General features: G+C 36.1%; 1 protein-coding gene across 1 annotated transcript; it reads left to right on the top strand.

Annotated features, from left to right (window-relative positions):
• The first annotated feature begins 1,710 nt into the window (after positions 1-1,710).
• Positions 1,711-27,863, top strand: LOC129271104 (transitional endoplasmic reticulum ATPase-like). The gene is made up of 17 exons (XM_064106247.1): positions 1,711-1,878; positions 6,311-6,413; positions 7,673-7,845; positions 10,685-10,765; positions 12,388-12,580; positions 13,129-13,260; positions 14,425-14,527; positions 15,642-15,775; positions 16,195-16,330; positions 16,747-16,859; positions 17,410-17,574; positions 18,501-18,836; positions 20,114-20,292; positions 21,314-21,443; positions 22,517-22,675; positions 23,667-23,824; positions 25,679-27,863. Exons 1-17 carry the CDS (start codon positions 1,862-1,864, stop codon positions 25,782-25,784), a joined length of 2,418 nt encoding a protein of 805 aa, XP_063962317.1. The 5' UTR covers positions 1,711-1,861; the 3' UTR covers positions 25,785-27,863.
• The last annotated feature ends 122 nt before the right edge of the window (positions 27,864-27,985 follow it).

Raw genomic sequence — 27,985 nt, 5'->3', positions numbered from 1 at the left:
AAACAGTTTAAACAATTACTGTAGGTTCATATAGTAAACAGCGTTGTATATTTTTTTTTTACTGTGTATAGAGGGAAAACTTTTACACAGCACATTAATTCGACGATGTGGGAAAATTTATAAAAAGTCGCCAGCCTTTTGTCTTTGGAAATGTAATTCTAATTTTGATGATTTTTACATTATATCATTGTTTTCCATTCATTTCATTTATTTATTTTATTTCCCCTTGGTGGTGATTGATGGAATCACCCCGGCCCCCTCACTGTACGCTATAGTGCTTGAACGTAAAGCGTAATGCAGGAAGGGTCCGCCGGGTACAAATGCCCCGGCCGTTGTAGAGCCGATTTGAAGGTTACAAATGAAGAGCCCTAGAGCCCCCGCCGTAGCTTTGGAGATTTAGCCAAAGTGCATTAACATTAAGATGTTTTTACGGTAATTCTTGCCAGCATATAGCTTTACTGAAATGTAGGGGCAGTAGCTAGCATACGCAGGGGGGTGGTGCTTGGGATTATAACCCCCTGTTTTATACACCCCCTAAGAATTCAACCCGCCTTAGATTTGTTTTTAAGACCTTGTTTTGTTTTTTTGCTTGTCATTTTTTTTTTGGGGGGGGGGGGGGGGTAGGAAACGACCTGAAATTGGTGGTGAAGACCCTTTTTTAGTGGGGGGGGGGGGGGTCGTCAACATTTCATTCAGCTTGATACCCCCCTTAAAAATAATTCGACCCTACTGGGCAGCCCTGTCGAGTTATGTATTAGAAGTTCTTCCTTTTTTTTCTCGTCCCTTTTCTTCATTTTCCAAATTAGCTAAAGTTCATTTCCCGATTTTCTTTATCTTTTAATTTATTTCCCTTTCTTATCAATCATGCTAATGCATAGTATTTCGGGATGATTGTTTCTTTCTTACAATACATGTTCTTCTTTCCTTCCTTTTCCCGCTTTCCTTCCGTTTTCTCTTTTCATGCTTTTTTTTTCAGGCATAGGATCCCTGCTGGCCTCCGCCACGTACCTCCGACTTTTGGCTTACCTAATGGCAACCATAATTGCCAGATCTTTAAAAAAAACAACAACAAATTTATAAGATTAAAAAAAATACTGTTTTTAAAAGCTTTTTCATTTCTCCTTTATTTTTTTCCTTTCCCCTTTTCTCCCCCTCCCACCCGTACCTTTACTTTTTGTCTTCTTTTCATACCAGTTAGTCTCATACCATAGAGATGTATACTAGTATACATCTCTATGTCTCATACACGGAAAAATTATTTCCGTGGTCTCATAGGAATGACGCAATCTTTATTTCTAGAAATTCAAGCATAGTCTGCTAGCAAGAGTAGACTTTTTTTTAAAGTAGAAACCAAAATAAGAGCACCCTATCTCTATAAAACCGTCACCATTCTTATCGATCTATCCATATTTTCCTCTAGAAATACGATATACAGAAATATTTGTCAATATTTATTTTACAGCGCAAGAATGGTATTGTGCAATCGTTTAATATGACAAAGCTGGTTCGGCTTGGTTTTTTGTTTTCTTTCCCCACTCTGTAATAACTATTGTATTTGAAAATAAAAACGTATCGAATCATATTGTTTTGTATGTAATTTTGAATTTATTATATAAAATTTATCTATATTAATTTTTACATGATCGTGTAATCATCTAATTTTATATGACTGATTATTTGTAGTGCATTTATCTCTAAATCACTATAAATGTTCCGCTTGATTGCTCTCGGTATATATACACGTGTATTAGTTTGGTCCGTGAGTCTTGAAGATAAACTAATTATTTCATATGCAGCAAGTTTGCGATTTCACTGTGAAGACGAATGCACTTGCTGTTTTCTTGTTTAAATCATCAGAAATATGGCTGAAAATTCTCAGTAAGAATTTCATATCTTTATTTTGTTTAACTTTATGTATCGAAATCACGTGTGATGTATTTTGCTGCTCTCATGAATGAAGAGAATTTATTACTCGGATCTGGCTTTGTTCATATTCGGTCATCACACACATTTTCAATTTCACGAAGTCATTGTGCGTGTATGAGATGATGTGAGTGACCGGCGCGGCGAGCTTTTTACAGCTACCCACGTACACTACAGACTACACTCTACAGTACAGGCCAGTGCAGCGCCAGCCAACCAAAGTGCGTGTGTGTGTGGTTCACTGGTTGGAACTACCCCTTAATTATCGACCACCTAATTTTCTAAGCATCGTATCAGCGAAAATATTTCTCAGTTTTTACCTAGTTTTCGTCTCAATTGTGCAGAAAATTTAGGAGATCAGATTCCCATGTTTCGTCTTTCGATTGACGATCCGATTCAATTCGCGTATGGTCGGGGGTCCTAAAGCTGCGCGGGTCCTAAAGCTACGCACCACTCATAGCGCATGCAGTTTTTTATGGCAAATGCGCACTCTGTGTGTGGAACTGTGACTGCAGAGTGACGAACGATTCCTAATCAATTTTTTTCTACAGAGGTTGCAGTAAATCTCTAAATGCAGAGAAAACAAACAACTATTTGGATTTTTGGAGTTATATTCGCTTTAATTTCATTTTATCCTATAATAATGTGAATATATTTTAGAAATTGAGGCACAGGAAATACTTTTTTTTTGCATGATAAATCGAGTGCGTAGCTTTAGGACCCCTTCTACATCGGGCGGCGAAATCAAGAGGTGTTCGGAAAACACGGCGGGATTTTCGTGTTAGTGAGTTTAGCGATATTTTCTTCTTGGTTAATGATCTTTATAATGTTTGCCACAAATTAGTGAAAGATAATTTGTTGAAATATTAAAATTGGGATATTTTTTGTTGTTTGAAAACAAAGTGCGTAGCTTTAGGTCCCCCCATCATATATGGTATATCGGCAAAAAACTAAGTAATAATACGACGATTTTACATTTGCTCATTTGCACCCTTCTTTTAAAACCGACCACCCGGGATACACTAACCGTTCAAGTTTACGGCCGATTCTTGTCGCGGCGGCGCGGCGAAATATTTGGACTCTTCCAAATCAGTAATGTCAAAAATGATCCTCTCACTACCGTACTGGTACTTCCACTGCGAGCTCTGGCACATGATTCGAAGATTGACGACGGATTTGTTCTAAAGCCGTTTCCTATCGGATTTCTTGGTATGAACAACTGTTTTTCAGCGGGGTTCGGGTCTAGTCAAAACAATTTTGATAAATTCTACTAAATTTCTACCCCCTTTCGTTTTCTCTCGTAAAATCGATTTTTACTGTTCCTATGGACACTGCGCCTACTCTCCCGCGTGCATCGTTTGTAATGTGCAATGATTTTAATGCGCGCAAGGTGGTCGGTTTCAAAAGAGGTGGTGATGGTCTCACTATAACGTTAGGCCTATCTGGTAACTGAATGTAGATCTACGTCATCTAGTACCTCGGTCACATTTGCTCTACGGCGGCCGTACGGCGAGTCGAAAACAGCCGTTTTAAATTTTTTTTGTACCAGCTACATATAGGTGGTTTGAAATAAAATTAATAAAACGGCCGTATTCGACTCGCCGTACGGCCGCTGTAGAGCAAATGTGACCGATGTGTTACGTGGTCATGACTAGCCAGGAGGCTCCTAGAGAGTAAAAATCATTTACTAACGTATGCTTACTCTCAACGGAGCCAGGAATTTCTTCCCATTCATCTGCGTGTACCGCAAAAAAACCCTGAAACTTTCGCCCCCGAGATTTCTACTTTCCTTCCAAAAGATCTAGCCCTTAATCATGTACATGGGATACAACTTCATTTCCGACATTTCTACGATATCGATTTCATTTTTAAACAAGAATTAATTCAAAAAAATATTATGAAAAGACGGGAAAAACTTGCCACCGTGTTTACGTCGCCATCTTGATTTCACTGTCTTTTGCGTGGCGACAGCACGCAAACCGCGCGGAGGAGCAAGTTAATGAGTTTTCATAACTAGATCTATTTTTTAGTCCAGTTGTGATCGATGCAAAATGGGATGAGAGATGCCTGTGTGTGATGGTGCAATAGTTCATCTAATTTTTAAGTTTGACAATGTTTCACTTTGAGACTTATTCATTTCTAAAATATTATAGTTTTTCGAAATCTTTAAAATATATTTAAAAAAAACCAAATATCATTAAGATTTTTATTTGATTGGATTTTTTTTTTTTGCTTGTAGTTTGAACCTTTTCCCTTTCTTTCTTTCTTTCTTTCTTTTGTTCTTTCATCTTTTTTTTCTATCCTTTCTTCATCTTTCTATCATTCCTACTAATTTACCTGGCTTTTTTTGTTCCATCTATTATATTTCCAATCTTTCATAGCTTTCTTTCCTGATCCTTTCTCTTCATTTTTCTTTCATTCCTTCTTTCTCTTACTTTCCTTTTTTTTCCCCCTTTTTTGTTTCCTTCATTCTTTCTTTCCTTAAACTTTTCTTTGCTTCCTCCTTTTTTCCTTACTTTGTTTTTCCTTTCTGTCCTTCATTTTTCTTTCACACATTTATTCATTTTCCCTTCCGTTCTTTTCCTTTCTTTCTTCATTCATTTCAAAGAATGACAGAAACCTTATTTATTTGTTTTATTATTTCTTCATCCTTCTTTTATTTTTAACTTTCTTTCTTTGTATTTATTTTCTTTTTTCCTTCATTTTCTTTACTTCTTTTTTATCTTCCTTTCCTTTCAAATCATCTCTTTTCTTTCTCTCCTTCATTCTTATGTTCACCCTCCCTTCCTTTTCTTTATAATTTTTTTAAACAAAAATACAAGTCTAACATTGTTTAGCCTTCTTTGTTGTTGATTTTTTTTTATTGAGACCTGGCTCGGTGGATCCGGCTTGGTCGATCCGCCAATGCAGCGTGTAGGGACAGTGATTTTCCGTTTCTAAAAATTGCCTTTTCCGTTTCAGAAAATCTCAAATTCCGTTCCAGCATGTCTGAAAACGGAAATTCCGTTTCCCCATAGACTTTTTGTACGTATGAAAAAGTGACAATTCTGTTTACATAGAAAACCAATACGCAATGAGTAGCGATGTCAAAATGCTAGCGCTGGTCAAAATTTGCATCTACCAATGTACTAACATCGCTTTAATATCCATTTTAAATCGAAAAGATTCGAGCTCAAAAACTATTTAGAGAAACATGATCAACATGAATATATCCTCACCTTTGATATTATTAGCATTATTTTATGGTTAAATGGGATTTTATCGCTGATTTGGGGACTTTTCGGACATCGTTTTGGGCAGTCGACGACTTCCGCCTATCCGCCATTTTGGATTTGTTGAATCACCGTGATCATTATATTATGACCGAACGCAGAGGGCAGCAACACACAGCCGTATTCTGCCTTATATGCGGACGTGAGTGTAAACTAATTTAGATACGATCGAGTGATAGAGGGGCTCGAGTGTAGTTACGATGTGTTGATTGTTGTAGCAAAGTGAGATCGTGTTTTTTTCAGTTGATATTCGTATTTTGTTGAGGATTTGGGATTAGGGATTAATTTCTGTTGCTATCTTGTGCATTTTGAGAAAAAACATGTTTTCCGTGATTTTCCGTTTGAAAAGCCACTTCCTGTTTCAAAAGGCTGATTCCGTGAATTCCGTCCGTTTTCCGCGATCGCGGAAAAGCATTGTCCCTAAGCGTGCTTTGTCAATTGTCCCGTATTTCATTTTGTGAAATCTGGTAACCCTGACTACAGTACACAGAGTCGACTCAGCAGAGTCATTATGATTGTGGTTTGCTTGACGTTGAACTACATGTACTCTATGGGGAAAAGTGTGTGCTACGTCACCCTCTTTGATGTAAATCTCACTTTCAATTGGAGAAACAAAGCGCCGGAAAAAAATTAACATTTCAAGAATATTTTCAGCTTTAATACCATTTTCTGGAGATATGTGATGTAATCATGTAAAATCCAAAATTTTGATTCCAACTGGTTTGTCAATTCTTCATCGTCATGTTTCTAATGCAGCTAGAAGAATATACCGATAAGCACACCAGCCAATCACTTTCGTGCATGCATTGCATGATGTTTACCAGTGCTGCCACTGCGGTGCGTATGGGATACCTCTGTCTAGAGGGAGAGGATGCTATGAAGCCAAACTAAGTCTCAACGCTGCATATCCTGACAGAAATAAACAGATTTTTCAGTCTAGTGACATCCCAAATTTTTCAAGACTTGACGTCCTGAGTGATCAAGACCCCTGAAATATTAAAACATAAACTTTGCTGTGGGATAAACCCTACTGTCGATCAAGACAATGACAGAGATTTTCATTAAAGACGTATGTAGGCCTATTGTACTTTATTTCATTTTTCTTTGTATTACAGGGAAGATATTGCTACGGCAATCTTGAGGCAGAAAGCTAAACCAAATAGACTAATGGTGGAAGAAGCAATCAATGATGATAACTCAGTCGTATCACTCTCACAGGTAAATATACCGAATTCATATATTCAAAAAATTAAATACCACTCCAAATAGTGGATGACAATGCAGTTTGCAAGTGTTGCCATTACCGTATATCCTTATTCTCTCCTTTTCTTTCTGCCCATCTCTCTTTTGTTCACCGTTATCCTTCTTGTGCACGTAATTTCTTGTTCACACACCTGACAAGACCCAATAACAAAGCTCAGGCTCCCGTTCCATAAACAGTTGCTATGATAACAAATGTACATTGTCTATAACAAGTTCACTATATTTGATCAGATTGAATAATTTCAGTAGCTTTATAAAACTGTTATTGCAAATTAGTTATTGTGGAATTGATCAGATTGACTGATTTTAAACTGTTATTGCAAATTGGTTATTGTGGAATTAATCAGATTGAATGATTTTGAACTGTTATTGCAAATTGGTTATTGTGGAATTAATCAGATTGAATGATTTCAAACTGTTATTGCAAATTGGTTATTGTGGAATTAATCAGATTGAATGATTTCAGTAGCTTTAAACTGTTTTGCAAATTGGCTATTGTATCAAGTTTTATTAAATGGGCCCCTGCTCTGCATTTTAGTGTACAATGTCAGTGGGATACAGGGTGTAAAAAAATAATGTTGCAGAGGCAAGTAACTTTTGTTATGTTGCTAGGAGAGAGACATCTGGGTCCTTTTTCAAAAAGCCATGGTTACCTGGGCCCCGTCTTACAAAGAGTTATGATTGATCCAATCAATCTCAACTCTATGGAAATCCATCCACATCATAATTTTTTCTACAGGAAATATGCAAATTTCCTTCGTAAACAAAGGAGAACACCCCAAATTGTCAAGAAATCAATGAATTTATGGATATGAATTTATAGCTATAATTTTTTTGGAACAAACATGCATGTCATATGTTGACTTTGCTGGCTTGCCATAGTTTCGATTGATCGGATCAATCGCAACTCTTTGTAAGATGGGCCCCTGGACTCTTTCATTTCATAAGACAGCATTCAAACCTTGAATTAAACACAGATAAAAACTGATTCCAGGGGTTGGGCATGTTCCTCCCCCTCCCTTTGAATTTCAAATTTTGTATAGCAGCCTATCGTATGGCAGAGGGTCGTATCACCCTAGGGAACAAAATTTTCAGAAAATCTCTTGCATGTTAGAGGTGCTCACAACACTGACATTGAAATTAAAATTTGTTTTGTATTTTTGAACCACGATCCTTTGATTATTTTTTTCTCACATTTTTCTGACAATCTTTAGGCAAAGATGGACGAGCTACAGCTCTTCCGTGGAGACACAGTCCTGCTGAAAGGCAAGAAGAGACGAGACACAGTCTGCATTGTACTCTCAGATGAAACTGTAGCAAATGACAAGATACGTCTTAATCGAGTCGTCAGAAGTAACCTCCGGGTTCGTCTTGGAGATATCGCCAGGTAACGTCATGAAACTTGATTTGTACATTTATCATTTACTTCATTTCCATGCTGAACAATTGAAGTCTATTTTTCAAAGTCATTTGTAAAAGGAATAATTCCAGTTGAAGTAATAGGAATTGTATAGGTCATGATCAAGTTATACTTCAATGGTCACAGCAAAGTCTGAATTAGAAATATACATTATTGGATTTAATGATTTATGATTTTTGGTGCATGACTGATCACAATTTGCAACTCGGTGAAAGTCAAAGACTTTTTCTCTCTCATACTCAGTGGCCTGGCCTGGTTGGGATTTGTATTTCCAGCATATAGGCCTACATGTATGTACATGTACATGTAGTTCATCTTCTCTTTTTACAGTGTTTATAATGTAGAGTGTAGAAATAACTCCCTGGGACATTGTACATCAATATTGCAGGGCTAGCATTATGTTGATTATTTCGCATCCATGTAGAAATAGCATACACACAAACAATGTACATGTATACATGTGGTATTGATATCATTGAGTGCTCTACACACTGTGGGGAAAACCAGTATTTACCCAGTAGTCTTATTCAAGTCTTTATTTTCAGCAGGTCTACATGTGCATATCTTGATATACAATTTTGAAAAATCACATTTGGGACTATCAGGGCCATCCATTACAGCTTCTCTGTAGCATTCAATATCTGATTTGTATGCCCCCGCAGACGAAGTCCGGAGGGGGCATTAAGCGTTGCCCCTGTCCGTCCGTCCGCCCCCCCCCCCACTTGGTTTCCGTGCAATAAATCAAAAAATATTTAATGGTTTATTATTAAAAAAATTTTGATGTGTAGGTAGATAACACCAAAATACAGGCTAAGTTCAAACTCGGATTCTGCAGGTCAAAGGTCACAGCTCATTGAATATGCGAGTTGGTTTCTGCGCAATAACTCGAAAAATATTAAATGGATTTCAAAATTTGTTGGTGTGTACATGTAGGTAGATGACACCAAAATACAGGTTAAGTTCGAATTTAGAGTCTGCAGGTCAAAGGTTAAAGCTCAATAAATATGTGAGTTGGTTTTCGTGCAATAACAAAAAAAATATTTAATGGATTTCAAAAAGTCCGAATTCGGAGTCCGCAGGTCAAAGGTCACAGCTCATATGCGAGTTGGTTCAAAGGTCTAAATTTGTTCATTATACACATATATGCATATTGGTTTCTGCACGATATCAAGTTCAATCATATTGAATGAATTTCTGATCGCGTTAAGCGGGGGCATCTGTGTCCTTTGGACGCGTCAAATTTCTAGTTATTATTTCACTTTGTCTCTTTTTATATCTTATTGTTAAACTGGTATTCATGTACATGTACATGTAGAGCATAGCTGTATGATGCATGTCATCACTATAGCGAAATAAATATATATATAAATTTAGGTTCTGACCAGTGTTAGGGTTTGCTAGGTTTGGAGTATAATACATTTTCTTGCTAAAAAGATTCTGATCATTGCTTCCTGAAAGGAAGTGACTCATAATAGGTTTATTCATCACAGACAACAGTTTAGGCCTACTGGTCTTTTATTTGACAATATCTATTTTGAGACCACAAAACTTTAAAGCCAAAGGGGGGGGGGGATGATTAATAAATAAGAAACATGTAGGGTGCCATGGGGGGTGCTATCAATTTAATTTTTGTCTTGCCTGCATAGCAGAGCGAGACTAAAGGCGCCGCTTTTCCAACGGCGGTGGAGGCGTCGTCAACATAATACATTGACATCTTAACCACTTGAGGATACATTTTTGAAATTTCATAATTAATAGACCCAGTTCATGAAAATTGGGCATAAGGGTAATCAAGTATTACTGAACATCCTGCCTGAGTTTCAGGTCACATGGCCAAGGTCAAAGGTCATTTAGGGTCAATGAACCATGTTTGGGAATTTGTTGAATTTCCATCATAACTGAAAGTTTATGGATCTAGTTTTAAAAAATGAAACTTGGATATAAGAGCAATCAAGTATCACCTACATGTAACATCCTTTGCAAGTTTCAGGTCACATGACCAAGGTCAAAGGTCATTTCTGGTCAAGAACTTTGGCCATGTTGGAGGTATTTGCTTAATTGTCATAACTGAAAGTATTTAGATCTATTTCATGAAACTTAGACATTACATACATGTAAGGGCAATCAAGTATCGTTGAACATCCTACATGAGATTCAGGTCACATGACCAAGGTCATTCAGGGTCAATGAATGTAGTATTTTCTTATCATATGAAATGTGTTTTTTAATAAATATTCAATAGTTGTTTTTCAAAGTCAGCACTGCTGCTAGAATCGCGTAACGCAAGGCGAGACTGCCAAAGGCTCTCCACTTGTTTTTTTATCATCCATCATGTACATATTTGTTTTTATTTATTAGCATGTACATGTAAATTGATGTTTTGAAATTTTTGGTATATTTTTTTCAAGTTGTTTATTGTATTTGATTGAATTATGTTTTCTCTCTCTCTTTGTTTATATAATTTGATTCCCATTATTCATATTTTAAATTAATTTATTCATTGATTTACTCATTTCATTATTTGAATGGTTGTTTATCATTGTTATCATTATTATATTTATCAATTTATTTATTTATTCACTTTTAATTGGGGGGGGGGGGTTGGTGTGGGAGGGGTACTAAAGACTATTTCCCAGGCATCGCTGTAGGCAAAAGAAAAAAGAAGACACAGCTCAGTGGGTTGCAATATTCACATAAGGAAGAAGCCAAAGGCTGCCAAACTCAACAGGTTCTTAGGTACATATATTGACCGATGTTATGTGAGGTGGTTTATTGTAGCTGTTCTCTTTATTTTCTACTTCTGCAGTGTACATGCCTGCCCAGACGTGAAATATGGCAAACGCATTCACGTGCTGCCCATTGATGACACTATTGAAGGCATTTCAGGGTGAGTTTATGAATACTTATGTTTTGACCATTGACCTCACATGAAATGATATATAGTCTAATCACTGAGTGTCTTGCACCTGTACATGACAATGCAGTGTGGGGTGAAATGAGCTACATTCAGAAAAAAAACCTTTGAATTCTACGTGCTTGGTTGTTTTCTAGTGAAAGTTACCAGCTTTGGTGTTAACTGGAAGTGAATGAACATATGGAGAATGCGGGTATCATTTCATGAAGAGTTTAGTCTGTGCTTTCCAATGAATAATTTGTTCTCAGCCAATCAGATGCAAGGATTTTGGTAGCATATAACAACAATCAGTGAAAATCACTGACCATTTGTTTCTTGAAATGCTCCCAGGGGCCTGTTGCATAAAACTTTTGCCATAAAAAAACTCTGGCAATTTTTTAGTTTTTTAATGTGTAATTTTCAATGGCATAATTTTGTTTGCCAGAGTTTTTGTTTATTTACCAGAGTTTTTTTAATGGCAAAAGTTTTATGCGACGGGCCACTATTCATGTAAAGCCTTTGATTACCACTGGCATGGGATATTCCATTCCCTTGTTTTCAGTAAACTGCAAAGGCAGACTAACTCCATTTCATTCTTACCCCAATAACATCTGATAATTGTGATGTTATTGTTTTAAAAACGAAATACAATCAAAGTGATGATGATGATGATGATAATGATGATGATGATGACGATGATGATGATAATGATGGTGATGGTGATGAATATGAAAAAGAAGAAACAAAATTGCATGAATGCAGATTGGTAATGAAGGGGGGGGGGGATGGCAAGGTGGGAGTGATGGACATTATGGAAATGGGGAGCATTGGTACATCATTGTCAGCCATCATCAATCCAAAGTTAAATCTGTTTTTTTTTCTTGTGAACTGGGTGGCTGGATTCACCTCACTCTCCCATTAATCGCTGTTAACCCTGTCCCTTCTCCCCTCGAAAAATATTTAATGGCTTAAAAAGAAATTTAAAGTGTAGGTAGATGACACCAAAATACAGGCTAAGTTCAAATTCGGAGTCTGCAGGTCAAAGGTCAAAGCTCATTGAATATGCGAGTTGGTTTCCACGCAATTACTCAAAAAATATTTAATGGATTTCAAAAATTCTCGGTGTGTAGGTAGATGAGACCGAAATACAGGCCAAGTCTGAATTTGGAGTCCGCAGGTCAAAGGTCACAGCTCATTATATAAGGGAGTTGTTTCAAAGGTCTAAATTTGTTCATTATACACATATATGCATATTGGTTTCTGCACGATATTAAGTTCAATCATATTGAATGAATTTCTGATCGCGTTAAGCGGTGACATCTGTGTCCTTTGGACGCGTCAAATTTCTAAGTTATTATTTCATTTTGTCTCTTTTTAGTTTTACATGTATATCTTATTGTTAAACTGGTATTCATGTACATGTAGCTATACACTGTGTTTTATAGCTGTATGATGCATGTCATCACTATAGTGAAATAAATATATTTGTAAATTGAGATTCTGACCAGTGTTAGGGTTTGCTAGGAATTACAGAGTATATTTATTCTCCCCTATCATCCCCCCTCCCTCCCCTGTAAGAGCAAAATGACAAACTTGTTCATTCATTTACCTTCTAGAAACCTCTTTGATGTGTACTTGAAGCCGTACTTCCAGCAGGCTTACCGTCCAGTCAGGAAAGGTGACATTTTCCAAGTGCGGAAAGCACATAGGGCGGTGGAGTTCAAAGTGGTCGAAACCGACCCTGGACCATACTGCATCGTCTCACCAGATACAGTCATACACTTTGAAGGAGAGGCAATCAAACGAGAGGTTTGTGCATCTTTTAATTGAGCAGAAACAGAAGTTCTGGGAGAGAATATGCATCTTGGAATAACCCGTCTCAGAGTAATTTGGAAATGCTGGTTAAAATGCACTTTAGAATTTATGTATCTTATAAGATTTTGGAATTGTGAAATATCTGCTGTTCAGTCATTGTGTCATCAATGCCTGTAGTGTAATGTAAAATATGTGCAGATCAAGACGTACATACATAAACAGAACTGTATCTTCATTTAGTGATTAACAGCAAAAAAAAAAGAAAATTGATGAAGGAAACAGAAAAGGGGGAGGAAGAGGAGGAAACAGAAGGAGGAGAAAAAAGGTCATGGCATATTTTATTAGCCCCTTTTTTGGGAGTTAAAGTACACATATTTTGTACAGTTTTTATATTTCCGTTTAAAGAACCTTTTTTTATAATACATTTAGATTGGAAAATTGATTGGAAAACAAGCATTTGAAGTTCATCAAAAACAGAAAATGAAAGATTGACACTTTATGAAATCGCGCATGCTAAATACTTGACTGTCTTTGTTTTGTAGGACGAGGAGGAGAATCTGAATGAGATCGGTTATGATGACATCGGAGGATGCCGTAAACAGTTAGCTTGTATCAAGGAGATGGTTGAATTACCCCTTCGCCACCCTGCTCTCTTTAGAGCCATCGGAGTCAAGGTATGTCGTATGTGTCATGTATGTGTATCTTTAAAGGAAAATGAAACCTTTGGAACAAGATTGCTGATGTGAAAACAGAAAAATCAAAGAAACAGATAAACGAAAGTTTGAGAAAAATTGAATGAATAATAAGAGAGTTATGAGCATTTGAAGTTTAGACCATTTTAATGCAGATCTTCCCATTGGCAAAGCGACAAAGATGTGTGATGTCACATGTGAACAACTTCTATCAGTTGATTATGAATTCTTTCTATAGGAGAGCTTGTAATACAGATTTTCAAATAATATATTATGGATAAAGAGATTGTATCACCATAAGAAAGAGCAAAAAGAGACATTTTAGGGGTATTTTATAGTCCATCAAAGGGAAAGTTGTTCACATGTGACATCACACATATTTGTCGTATTGCCAATTGGAGGATCTCCATAGCATTAGTGATTGCAATATTCAAATGTTCATAACTTTCTCATTATTTGTCCGATTTTTCTCAAACTTTCTTTGTTCTTATTCTTTGATTTTTCTCTTTCCACACAAGTCCACTTGTTCCAAGGGTTTCATTCCCCTGTAAATAATTATTTTAATGGTTATCAAAACCACAATATTATAGCGAAAAGGCGTGACCTGGGGTAATAGTTGTACCTGCTCTTAGAATGCAATTTACATGCACTAACATGATTGATGCAGTTGGCTGCATGTCTATTTAATTGTTTCTATTTTTGCTTGTTATAAAATCATTGTCATTTTATAAATGAGAATTTTGTTCTGAATAGTGTTGAATTTAATGTTAAACCTTAGCATAGTAAAAATAATTCACTGGCTTTGGAATATAAAATATATTGGCTATTCTTTTTTTTTTTTGGGGGGGGGGGGGCTGGAAGGGCAGGGTGGGTGGTCTTGATTAAACTATTTGCACTTGGGTTGATGAATCAAGATCACTTCGAGGCAAATAATTTTCCCCATGCTCCTCCAATCAGTGGGTATTTGTTTATTATTACCCAAGTTGGCCCTGGGCCTTAATCGTTGTTGAAGAAAAACTGCATGAATGCCCTGAAACAGTGTTATCGAAACGCTAACACAAATCCAGATTCATGTTTGCCTTTCAGAGCTAAAAGATGCTAAAAATGATGATTAAAGTTACAGTTTTATCATGTATTCCATTACAGCCTCCCCGTGGTATCCTGTTATACGGACCCCCTGGTGTTGGTAAGACACTGATTGCTAGAGCCGTAGCCAATGAAACGGGAGCTTTCTTCTTCCTCATTAATGGTGAGTTGAGAGATTGGTTTAGTAGAACTCTGAAAACTTGCTTAATAGATTATAAATTAATAGTAACTTTGCAAATCGTGCATTCCATAATACATGCGCCACCACTGTTTATTATTCAAGGTTTTTGGGTGAACCAATTTTTCCTATTAAAGACGTACAAGGTACCACAGGAGTAAGATTTGAAAAATTGAATTATATTTAACAGAACAATTGATCCCTAGTACATATATATACGTGATCAGAGAAAAATGTGATGTATTGACTAAGGTTTGTAATCTTTTTAAAAGAGAAACTCAATGACTAATCATGGTGTCGAGTACTCTATGGCCGACCAATCTCTCAGAATCAACGCATATGAGTGTCGTCACACGGAGGTTGCAACTTATGCGAAACTGCCATGGTAACAGGACTGAGAAGCAAATAAAAATCAATGTTTCTGTGGTAGTTGCTATATTGGATGTTTATTGTTATTGCTCAATGATTGTGATATTGATACAGATTTGTCTAATAATTGAAGCGATATGAAATAAAAGAAATGTAAATCTAAACTATATTACAGATAATAAATTGTTCAAATTGATGCTCGGTGCAAGAAAATTTCACAAGGCATTATCAGCTTTTATTTTTCTTTTCTTTTCTTATTATTGACAGAGTTGTCTTTTTAGCACCCTCCAACTTAACCCAGTGTAGAATATTTCCTTTCTTCTACTGGCATATTCCTGGAGGGAGATAGAATACAAATCTCTTCATTAGACTGAATAGGGCCATTCCATGTTCTATTCAGGTCGAAGGCTAGATACAGTTGATATTTGGGGTTTTAAATGTTTTAAATACTCACGAATGAAGAGGGATTCGGAACGATTTTGTGAAGCTTCCGAACCGTAAGCACAGATTTTGCACACTTTTGCTGCTTGAAAAAAAGAATATTGGACCTGTCATTTTTTGTTTGACATATGTGTCCATTTCAAATCCTTCGCAAAACGTTTGTTCCCTGTGGAAATCAGGCTTAAGGATAAAATCACTGTGATAACATTTTTGATAGCTCAAGAGCCGATTAAGGTAAAATATCAAGGTTGATAATTGTGATTTCTATCTTTTTATTTCCGGGTTACAGGACCAGAAATAATGAGTAAGCTGGCTGGAGACTCCGAGTCCAACCTTCGTAAAGCCTTCGAGGAAGCAGAAAAGAATGCCCCTGCCATCATCTTCATTGATGAACTAGACTCCATTGCACCCAAGAGAGAAAAGGTGAGATCACTGGACATTGATACCAGGATGGAATTTTTTCTCTTCAAATATTTTCATGATTTAGAGTCCTCCAACTTAACCCAGTGTAGAATACTTCCTTTCTTCTACTGGCATATTCCTGGAGGGAGATAGAATATAAATCTCTTCATTAGACTGAATAGGGCCATTCCATGTTCTATTCAGGTCGAAGGCTAGATACAGATTGCCCTTGTCAAACTGGTCATGTCCACTCTTGCCTGACCGATGCTACCAATCACCAAATGATCTGCGTACTGATTTTTCTGGATGGATCACAGTGATTTCTCATCATTGCATTGTGTAAAAAACGTTCTCTTTAAATATTGTATTGATTTGTTAATAGCGAATTTGTCATCTTTGACTGCCATATGACCACATCATGACATGAATTCCTTTTGTAGACCCATGGAGAAGTTGAACGAAGGATTGTGTCACAACTCTTGACCCTCATGGATGGCTTGAAGAAGAGGTCACATGTCGTTGTCATGGCAGCCACAAACAGGCCCAACAGCATTGACACAGCTCTGCGTAGATTTGGTAAGTTTTGGCCGTCATCTACCTCGGAATGCATTAGGGATGAAAATTCAATAGATGTATTTGAGAATAAGCACTTGAAAACAATACTTGTATAAATCTTAATTTGCTTACAAATTTCATTAGCAGAGAGCTTCTTGTGTTCTCACAAAAGCATACTGCATAACTCCAGTTTTAATTATCATGATGATGAGGAGGATGCTGATGACAAAGATTATGATTATAAATGATGGTAGTGATTATGATGTTGATGACGATTAATTTTATAATCATCGTTATTTTTGTTTTTATTATTATCAATATTATTATTGTTATTATAATTATTTTTATTTGTAGTAGTAGTAGTAGTATAATGATAAAATAATTATTATGTTTAAGAATTTTCAATTCCCAAATGAAAAACATTGTTTTGGCTACAGGTCGATTTGATCGTGAGATAGATATTGGCATTCCTGACTCAACCGGTCGTCTTGAGATCTTACGAATTCACACCAAGAACATGAAACTATCAGAGGATGTAGATCTTGAACAGGTAATGATAATGATAATAAGAAACATTGCTTATGTATCACATATCACAGTAATATCATCACATCTCTATGTGCTCTATTCAAGCTGAGTGGCGTTTCATTAAGCTGTTCTTGAATCATGCACAACTTCATGTCTAGAACATTTTTGCGTGACAATAAATTGATCACCCGTATCAGACATTTGAACTGGGCATTTACAAATTCATCTTCCGTTTTACTCGCAGTATTACTATTTTGTTCTTGGGGGCGTTCTAGTTCAACATTGGCGATTGTTTAGCACTTAAGATAGGATCATCAGTCGTTCTTAATAAAATCACTCTTAACTTACCAACAGCTTTATGAAACGGCCACCAGGGGCCTGTAACACAAAACTTAGCAATGATCGTAGAACATTTATCTACGATTGATTCCATTGACTACAATACAATGTACAATCAATCGCTAACCTTTGTGTTACGGGCCCCAGATCTTACTTTCTCAAAGCGTGGTATATTACCATTATTGTTGGTATTATTTTTATAATTATTATTATAATCATTTCTACTTTTACAGATTGCCAATGAGACCCATGGCCATGTGGGTTCCGACTTGGCAGCTCTCTGTTCAGAATCTGCTTTGCAACAGATCCGTAAGAAGATGGATCTAATTGATCTGGAAGAAGATAGCATCGATGCTGAGGTCATGGATTCCCTAGCTGTAACTATGGATGACTTCAGGGTAAGGATCTTTCTTAATATCATATAGACCTTATGCATAGGACATCATAATCTCATAGCGCCCTCTCTTAGAGGATATAGGATTAGGTGTAAACAGAGTTGTCAGAGATGTGCCAGCTGCATATCACCAATAATGTAAAGCATTTGCTTCAGCCTCTAAGATGGTGGAGCAATGATGTCGATGCATAAGGTCCATGGATACTTTGCATGTATGAGAATATTACTTAAGTCTTTTGACACTGCCTCGTGATGGAGATTGTGGTATTTTCCATGCTGTGCTGTTCCTGAAAAGGGACTAGGGAGCAATGGAAATGTATAGTACAATGTTGAGGATTTTTAAGGTCGGTCCCAGATATAAAAAAATCTTATCAGATCGGTACATGTCTGTGAAAAGCCTAAAGCACACATTATTAGTAGTAGGAATACCAATCTCTAATAATGTATTCCTTTAGAGATCTTAACATCATCCTCCAACTTAACCCAGTGTAGAATATTTCCTTTCTTCTACTGGCATATTCCTGGAGGAAGATAAAATATAAATCTCTTCATTAGACTGAATAGGGCCATTCCATGCTTTATTCAGGTCGAAGGCTAGATACAACTTTAATTAAGCACTTCCAGCAAGATATTTTGAAATCCTGCTCGAGTCATCTTATATCCGTAGTTATACTTTGTTGATTAAAAGTGTGAAATTCAATATCAGTTCAAGTCTTGATACATAGATAAGGAAATTTAGTTCCTAACTGGTAATTTTTTACAGTCTTTTGTGACAAGGAATTTCTTACATATTACTATATTTCACTGGTCCTATGGTCTCTGTCGAAAAATTACTGGCAGGCAAAGATTAAAAAAAAATATTTATAACTCAATCAATTGTTGGTCATGGTCTTTTTCAAAGTTTGTAAACTTTTAAAATCCTTGTTACAGTATGCACTGAGCAAGAGCAGCCCAAGTGCTCTGCGTGAGACAGTGGTGGAGGTACCCACTGTCACATGGCAGGACATCGGAGGTCTGGAGAATGTCAAGCGGGAGCTCCAGGAGCTTGTCCAGTACCCCGTAGAACATCCAGACAAGTTCCTCAAGTTTGGAATGACCCCAAGCCGCGGAGTGCTCTTCTACGGTCCACCGGGATGCGGTAAGACTCTGCTTGCCAAGGCCATCGCCAATGAGTGCCAGGCCAACTTCATCTCCATCAAGGGTCCAGAGCTTCTGACCATGTGGTTTGGAGAGTCAGAAGCCAATGTCAGGGATGTCTTTGACAAGGTCAGTGATATCCTCAGCTGCTTTTTGCTGCATAGAGAGCTCTCATTGTTAGTAAAGCCTGGCTCACTCATTTGCATGTCAAGCTGCGTATTGCTGCGTTTAGGCAATCCGCAGCTGGACACAAGCCCTAAACGCAAAGTTGTGAGCCAGGCTTAAACATTAAATATTTCTTCCAAAACATTCAGTATTTAATTTCACATCATTGAACTCTAATCTAATACTAACAAGATTGAACTTCATTAGTGGTATTCCGATTATGAAACCCATGTTTAACTACTTCGATGACAAAGAATAACAAAGATATACCAATAAATCAATTGAAGTTCAATATATCTACTAACAACTTCATTAAGAAAAAACTATATTTTAATCAAACTTTTCACTGCATGATTAAGATTTCTTGGTGAGTGGGGTAGCAAATAAATGTGTGTGGTCTTAGTTAGCCTACCATGCCGTAAATTTATGATTTAACTTTGTTTTGAATTAAGCATTTGATATGAACATTCCAACCAATAAAATCTTAGCTATCAGAGTTCAGATTAGTGGTAGGATTACGGAAATCAAAATTCAGTCTAGTTAGAGCCTCCCTAAAGGAATGAAAGCAAATTCAAATCCAAATTGTAATGATGTCACCATCGGCTACGACTTTACTCCGACCACAGCCGCAAAGCAAAATTATGATTTTGTTCCTAACATTATGTCAACTTAAAATGAAATATATTTCCTTTTTGGAAATTTCACACTTAATGCAAAATGCAATTTATGATAAAATCACGTCGTATCCGATCACATAGGCCCTAATTCACAGGTGGTTTTGAAAACTCATGGTTGAGTCCATGGTTTATGCAGATTTCCTGTTGAAAAATGTATAATGCTGATGCTCGCTTTTGCCACAGTGCACCAAATTGACGCCTGTTACCATGGTTAGATACACTATTTTATTAATGAGTCCACTGTTTGAAGAGTGGACTCATTATTCAAAACAGTGGACTCATTAATAAAATAACGTGGATAAATACGGCAACAGGCGTCAATTTAGCGCACTGGCAAAAGCGCGCATCAGCATTGGACATTTTTCAACATACGTGGTAAAATAAGCGTAATTTATACAGGAAATCTGCACAAACCATGGACTCAACTGTGGGTTTTCAAAAGCACCTTTGTGAAATCGGGCCATAGTGTGCGCTGCACTGGGCTTTAAGAATTCCTGGTTCGGTGCAACTACATGTGCTTAGCTCAATAAATAAACGTGATAACTTCTTTTCATACCCAACAAGGCAAGGCAAGCTGCCCCATGCGTTCTCTTCTTCGACGAGTTGGATTCCATTGCCAAGTCTCGAGGAGGTAACGTGGGCGATGCTGGTGGTGCCTCAGACCGTGTTATCAACCAAGTGCTCACCGAGATGGATGGTATGGGCTCCAAGAAGAATGTCTTTATCATCGGTGCAACCAACAGGTATAGTACAATAAACTGGCTTGTAGAAATAAATATAAGAATCTGCACCTACTGCTATTGCATAACATCACTTTGTTGTTAGATCTCAGCTTAGAAAAAGTTAGATTTTAGAGTTATGACAAAAGTAGCAACCTTCTTTCGTCTTGAAGGAATTCTGTACTGGAATCAGGTGATGATTTTCAGACAATACGAGGTTGCCACCATTGTCATATTTATAAAATGCAGCATTTTAAAAGCTACCCTCATAACTCTCAAATTGAAGATACAAGGTTTTAACAGACTAGTGATGATAAACTACTTTTGGGCTCTGAAATACTGAGCTGGCAGTTGACCTTATGAATGGTATCTGCAAGTGATTGCAAAGACAGATCAACGTAATTGGTCATGAAACATGTGCCTTTACAGTTCTTGAATTGTAATGCATCATGATACTGAATTCTAAAAAGTGAGCATGACACTCGCAACATGTAAAATCCCATTAGAAATTCTCTCGCACTTAAATCGATGTCACTCTCTGAGTATATTGCCCGTAATCATTGTTTAAGTACAGAGAAAATTATGTGTATTTCCAAAGAGATTATGGATTCCTTGATTGAAAAAAAGCTGATAAAACTTGATGAATACGATCAAAAGTGCATTGTTTTTTCTAGTGTTCAAATGATTGTGCTACGTCCATAGTAAAACTCTATCCTATAATGCACTGTGATGCAAGAACATGTCATACTATTAATATTAAGCTCTGTGTAACCGGGCCCTGGGGGGTGTTTCACAAAGATTTAAGTATGACTTAAGTCGCACTTAAATGCCGACGCATACTTGATATGCAACTCGCGATCTTATTGATAGATACGCATTAATGCGTGTCCTCATGACACGATCTGACCAATGCTGTCAAGCCTTTCATACCGTACACAACTCGATATTTAGTTGCGACTCTAAGTCATACTTAAATCTTTGTGAAACACCCCCCTGGTGTAAGTTGCAATAAATCCTCTTTAATACTGTTATCTCTCCGTTTCAGACCAGACATTGTAGACCCTGCTATCCTGCGTCCAGGACGTCTTGATCAGCTCATTTATATCCCATTGCCAGATGAAGCATCAAGGATCTCCATTCTTCAGGCTAACCTCAGAAAATCACCTGTAGATAAGGTAAGAATATCATGGAATGATAATAATACACAAAATTCAAATTTTTTGAACCACATAAATCTGTTCCATTGAGACAAAATTTGACTTGGAAAATGTAAATAATGTGTTCTTCGTATATCCTAGGTCCGATTTCATTAAGAGTTACAATTGTCACTTTTTCCATCATGGGGACAAGAGTAGTAACAAGGCTCGTCATTCAGTCCATTTCGAAAAACAGATGTTAAATGATGAAATAGCATGAATCAAACCATCTTTCGGGGCTGAGCAAGTCCTGCTGAGAAAAATGCTTTCTGAATGCATCTGTTAAGTGCTTTGAACAGTCATAGACTAAAATCGCCCTATATAAAAGCCAGTTATTATTAGTAGTATGATTATTTTTTTCAGGGATTATGAAACGAGAATTGATTATCATGATTATTGTTGATTATTACATGTTTCATTGGGGGAATATTCAAGGGAAACCAAATTTGTGATCTTGTCAGACTGGTGGTTCTTAAATACAGGGGGTTGCTATTAACAAGTTTTCCTGCATCTAGTATCATTCATACTATGCTATCATGGGTTAAAAAGTGTCCTTTAACCTTTTGCATGAAAAATAGTGATCAAATTAAACACTAAAAATGAAATTGTCAATGGGAAGCTCGTTTCTATTTTGCAATATTTTGCATGCCTTAAAAAAATAGTGAACACGTGATTATCTGTGTTGGTGCTCTTTAGTATGTCCTTTTCCAGCTTTTGATCTTGTACATCTGTAGAATCATTTAATGTACAACTGAAAACGTACCTAATTTTGTCGTAGTGTAATTGTAATATTGGAGAGCTGTATATGTAAAGCACATAGAGTAGTTTTGATTGATTATCCGCTATAATCACCAGTTTATTATTAGTAGTAGTCGATATAATAAATTTCAAAAAGTTTAATAGGTGTATGTGAATAAAAACAGATCAAGATCTGCATTGACAAATGGTCATGATTTTGAAGGCTTCCTCATGAAATAATCATTTGCTGCAACAACAGGTATTTAGGTAATACTATGATTCGTCTACACGTTTTGATTTTCTTGTCGTTGTAGGGAGTTGACCTGCTGTACCTTGCTAAGGTGACCCAGGGATTCAGTGGTGCTGATCTGACAGAGATCTGCCAGCGTGCCTGCAAGCTAGCCATCCGTGAGAGCATTGAGCAGGAGATCAGGAAGCAGAGGGAGCGTGTAGCAAACCCTGACCTTGACATGGTGCGTATGCTCCATTAGAAAATGATTATATTTCAGTGTTATATTATACTTTCAATTCCTGGGCCCCGTCTTACAAAGAGTTGTGATTGATCCGAACAATCACAACTAAGGACGGCCAGCAATGTCAACGTGTATTATGCATGTTTGTTCAAAATATTTTTTAACTATGATGTATATTCATGCATTAATTGTTTTCTTAAAAAATTCACTGTGCTTCTTTTTGTTTACAAAGGACATTGTGCAAACTTCCTATGGAAAAATTTATGACACTGATGGATTTCCATAGAGTTACGACTGATTTGTAAGATGGGCCCCAGATCAAGTATCAGACCCAAAATCAAATGCACAGCCTTTGGTTAATGAGGATTGCCTTTGATTTCTATTCGATGGCAACTCAGCATTACACATGATTTTAAGACTCACGCCTGATTTGATATAGAGCGCAAGTTTTTGCAATGCCCCTATAGTCTGACTCACCATGCTTATGGCTCAGTGGGTTAAAAAAAAGTATTTCATGTCCGAATATGACTGTATTGCTTAATATGAATTTCATTATTTTACAGGTTGTAAGTTATTTTGATCAGTTATAAGCGAATTGCAAGTCTTTGTGCAATGGGTCCCTAGAAGCATCTTCAGCTTGTCTATATCTGTGTGTGGGGGGGGGGGGGGGAGAATTGCTGGTGCCAGGGTCAGATGCAAAACTGTCCCATATACAGTATTGTGCTCCTGCAGTGAGTATGACTTAAAGATGGAGTTACGGTGAAGTGAATTTCAATGAATTCTTTGGTACATTATCTTTTTATGAATGTTACCCAAGGTATATGTCGTATTCTTCTAGTCTAGACTTAACCCTGGTTAATAATGACAATTTGACATCCATGTGTTTTCTGTCAGCAAATCCCTCCACTGCATCTTTTTTTATCAAAGATGCAGCCCACTGTTAAGATGGATCTTCAATGCATTAATGATGTCATGTATTATATCTGTACAGGAGACAGATGAAGAGGATCCAGTCCCAGAGATCACAAAGCTTCACTTTGTGGAAGCAATGAAGTTTGCCCGTCGATCCGTCAGCGACAACGACATCCGTAAATATGAGATGTTCTCGCAGACTCTGCAGCAAAGCAGAGGATTTGGTGGTAATTTCAGGTCAGTAAAGCACATTTTAAATCTTTACCACTACTTTCATTTTCTTTCTGGTCTGACCCTCTCTCAGTAAGTTCTATCTATATTCCTTTTAATTATTCTTTTTCTTAATGACCTTTTCTCTGTCTTGCTATGCCTATCTACATGTATATCTCTTCTTTTCTAGTACTTTTCCCTTCATGCATGTGCAATGTAGTTATTATAATTTGCGTACTTTTGTATAATTTTCAACAATTTATTTCCTTGTATTATATAGGAAGTAATTATTTTTGCACTTATGTGATTTCATGTATGTAATTGAAGTATCATTTTGTTATTTTGAATCATACACATTATTTTATTCAGCCTTTGGCTGCGAGGCATGTTTTGCTATACAGTTTTTTAATTAAATGAATTAAAAAAAAAAAATTCCTGGGGCCCTTTGCATAAAACTTTTGCCATAAAAAACTCTGGCAATTTTTTAGTTTTTTAATGTGTAATTTTCAATGGCATAATTTTGTTTGCCAGAGTTTTTGTTTATTTACCAGAGTTTTTTAATAGCAAAAGTTTTATGCAACGGGCCACTATTCATGCAAAGCCTTTGATTACCACTGGCATGGGATATTCCATTCCCTTGTTTTCAGTAAACTGCAAAGGCAGACTAACTCCATTTCATTCTTACCCCTATAACATCTGATTATTGTGATGTTATTGTTTTAAAAATGAAATACAATGTGTAATTTAATGTGTAATTTTCAATGGCATAAGTTTGTTTGCCAGAGTTTTTGTTTATTTGCCAGAGTTTTTTATGGCAAAAGTTTTATGCAACGGGCCCCTGGTAGCCTATTCCTATCTCATGGGGAATTCTAAGAAACTTGCACTCAGTAATATGTCTATTTGGTGTCCCAAAATCATCACATGTGCTGCAATGGATTAAAAATGGTTCCTGGGACCCGTTTCATAATGGACTTGCAACTGTTGTAACTTATAGATAATGAAAAACAAATAATCATTATTTATAAATAATGGAATGTCGAACTATTATTATTTACAAGTAATGAAGTATTACTTGGAATTATATATAAATAATTAGAAATGTTATTTTATATAATAGTTATTATTTACAAATAGAATGTAAATTATATATAAATAATAAATGGTGTGTCTGATAAGTTTTATTTGCTCTCCTATCTTTTCTGATGTCCTGATTTTCCTGGGATCATTGGATGAAATCAATGCAGAAGTAGCAAGAGTTACTGGAAAATGTTCTTGTAGAACAAAGTTATTTCCATTTCCCAAGGTCAAAGGTCACAAAGGTTACTTCGATAATCGAAGAAGCTTTTGAGGGTTCAGCTTCAAACTTACCTCATGTATGCATTTGTGAGTGACATTGAGGTCAAAGATCACAGAGGTCATTATATACATTGGAATATCTTTTTTATTGCGATAACCGAACAAGCTTTGGAGGGCTCAACTTCAAACTTACCTCATGTTTGCATATATGGGAGTGACAATGACATTAAAGGTCAAAGATCACAGAGTTCATTGTATGCATTGGAATGTCTTTTCCTTGCGATATAAATCCTATAAATATAGGATCTGACTCTTGCCTTTAAAACAGAGTGTCATGGGTTCGAATTCTAGCCATGGCATGTTCAGCAAGAAAAGTATATACTGTGCTGCACACGACCCAGTTGAGGTGAATGGGTACCCGGCAGGATTAATTCCTTGCATGCACTGAGCGCCGGTGATAGTAGCTCATGCTAAAACCGGGGTAATAATACCAAGTGCTTTGTATCCTCAGGTCAAAAGCGCGATATAAATCTAGCTATTAATTTTATTATTAATATTTTTGACTGTTTTGTTTATGATTTCCAGATTCCCTGATGCTGCTGGGCCAACAGCTGGTCAAGGTACGCCAGGGTCTGGGGGAGCTAATCCTAATCTCTATCAAGACACTGAAGATGATGATCTCTACAGTTAAATCTCTCTTGCTCAAAGATGCCACTCAAAGATTCCAGTAAATACAGGAGAAAATGTAATGAAGGATTATTATATCTGGGTGTAGTGTTCCCTGAAAGAGTGTATATTATTATTGTCATTTTCATTCATGTTCGTTTAAATTTAGAATTGTATAATTGATCGGGGGAGAAAGAGAATGTAATATTGGAAAGGGCTCACAGGAGTTAATCAAATTGTATACATTGCTTGATGTAGAACATAATGGTGCGCTAAGAGCCTATATACTGTAAGAAATTAGAGACTCCAGTGTCTTTAAATTTTGTTAAATGGTGTACAAAAAGATGCAGAAATGGAATGAGGAAGAATGAAAAGAAATATTTCAAAAACTGTTACCATTTATGATCCACATGGTATTTATCTTGTATAATTTATTACTCTACGAGACTGTCAGTTTCACAGAATGTCTGTGAAAAGATACATTGTTTCACAACACTACATTGCAATTTTTAAAATAGAATCTATATGAAATTGAATGTAAGTTAAAAATTTGAAGCTGTAATTTATGGTAGATAGCTGAGGGCAGTCTCATTTCAAAGCAAAACTTGAGTAGAATCTTTAAAAAATACAATCTCCAAAATTTAATCCAAAATGTATGTTAAAAGTGTGGTTCAGTTGTTAAGATCAATTTTCTTTTACTGAGCACAAGGCTAATTGAACTTCTAAGAATTACAAAAATTGTAATAAATGATTTATATACATCTGTACAGTATGGACGGATTGTTCCATCTCTATTGGGTAGCTTACAGATTTCAGATGGACACTATCACATATTTATACAATATCTATTTAATCTCTTGTTTTTTTTCATCCATTATTTTTATATGTTATTTTTTCCTGTCAAAATAACATGCCTTTTTATGAATTTATATTTGTTGAGTTATAACCGACACAAGCAATATTTGATTCTTCTATATCTTTTCATCTTATATTTCCGATAAAAAAAAAAATCCTCAGTTTGGCCGAAATACAATCAAGTCATACAGTTCACATGTGTAGTTCAGTCCTGTTATGGAATATAGTGTACTCAAACATTTTTGTGTAATAATATTTGTTTAACAGTGAGATAAGTGTCATAATGTCTATAAAGAACAATGACTTCTAAACAGATTACTTTGGACTGATACCAGTGATATACTGTACCATCTAACAATTAATTTTTATTTTGCCTCTTGTGTCTTGGCAGCAAATGCCAATGAAGATATGGAAGGAAAGGGGGGAGTGATATAGTCTGTGAATCTGCACAGATTTTTCACTGATATTTTGATCACCCACATTCTGCCTCTTACCAGGCATGAACATTTAAAATGAAATGAAAAATATTATTTACTTCTCATTCAAATATATAGAAAAATACAAAAAAAAAATATGAAGAAGTGGTTATTCAATCAGCTCTCTCTCTCTGATTATGAATTCAATATAAGGTTGTTGAACCTAATATGCCCACATCTTAAAAAAGTAATAAAATTGTAAAATGAGATCGAAGGATTTTTTTTCTTTAAATTTAGATGACTTATTTCTCTTTGTGATAACTGGGCTCATTCTCTTTGTGTAGGAACTGTTCACATTTTGTAGGAACCTTTCATGTCATCCGTATTTGCATGTTATTCATGTACTACCACATTGATAATAATTTGATAGGATTCAGTATAACACATGGGCAGTCACTTCATGGCTATTCTACAGGGAATAATGTATTTGAATTTTCGACCATTTTTTTGTTCTAACCGAAACAAACATTTTAGTTATATTAAAATGAAACCAATCTGAATTGTCTCCTAACTACTTTTGATGGATTATAAACATACACATTATTGATAATATAGAGATTAGTTTTCATTTATATGTACTTTTTGTTTGTTTTCATGACCAAATTGCAAGATGTAGACAGATAAATCATTTACAAACATTATAGGGTAAAACCATTTCTGTGCAGTGTAGGAATAATTTAAGGTTCACTTGTGTTACTCTCTAATTTTTGCAATTTGCTGAATGTCTGTCTCTTATTGCTTTGAAAAATGACGAATAAAATTCATGTTACGTATCTTCAGTGTTTATGTGTTTTGTATTTATTTTTTAAAGATATGTTTTCCTTATCAAAGGAGTGTTAAAAGAAGAGGATACCCTCTATATAATACAGTATTTATGTTGTAATTATTCAATTAT

The sequence above is a fragment of the Lytechinus pictus genome, chromosome 11, assembly GCF_037042905.1.
Source record: "Lytechinus pictus isolate F3 Inbred chromosome 11, Lp3.0, whole genome shotgun sequence".
Taxonomy (NCBI): Eukaryota; Metazoa; Echinodermata; class Echinoidea; order Temnopleuroida; family Toxopneustidae; genus Lytechinus; species Lytechinus pictus.
The sequence above is the reverse complement of the archived record's forward strand: the minus strand, read 5'-3'. Positions and strand labels throughout refer to the sequence as shown.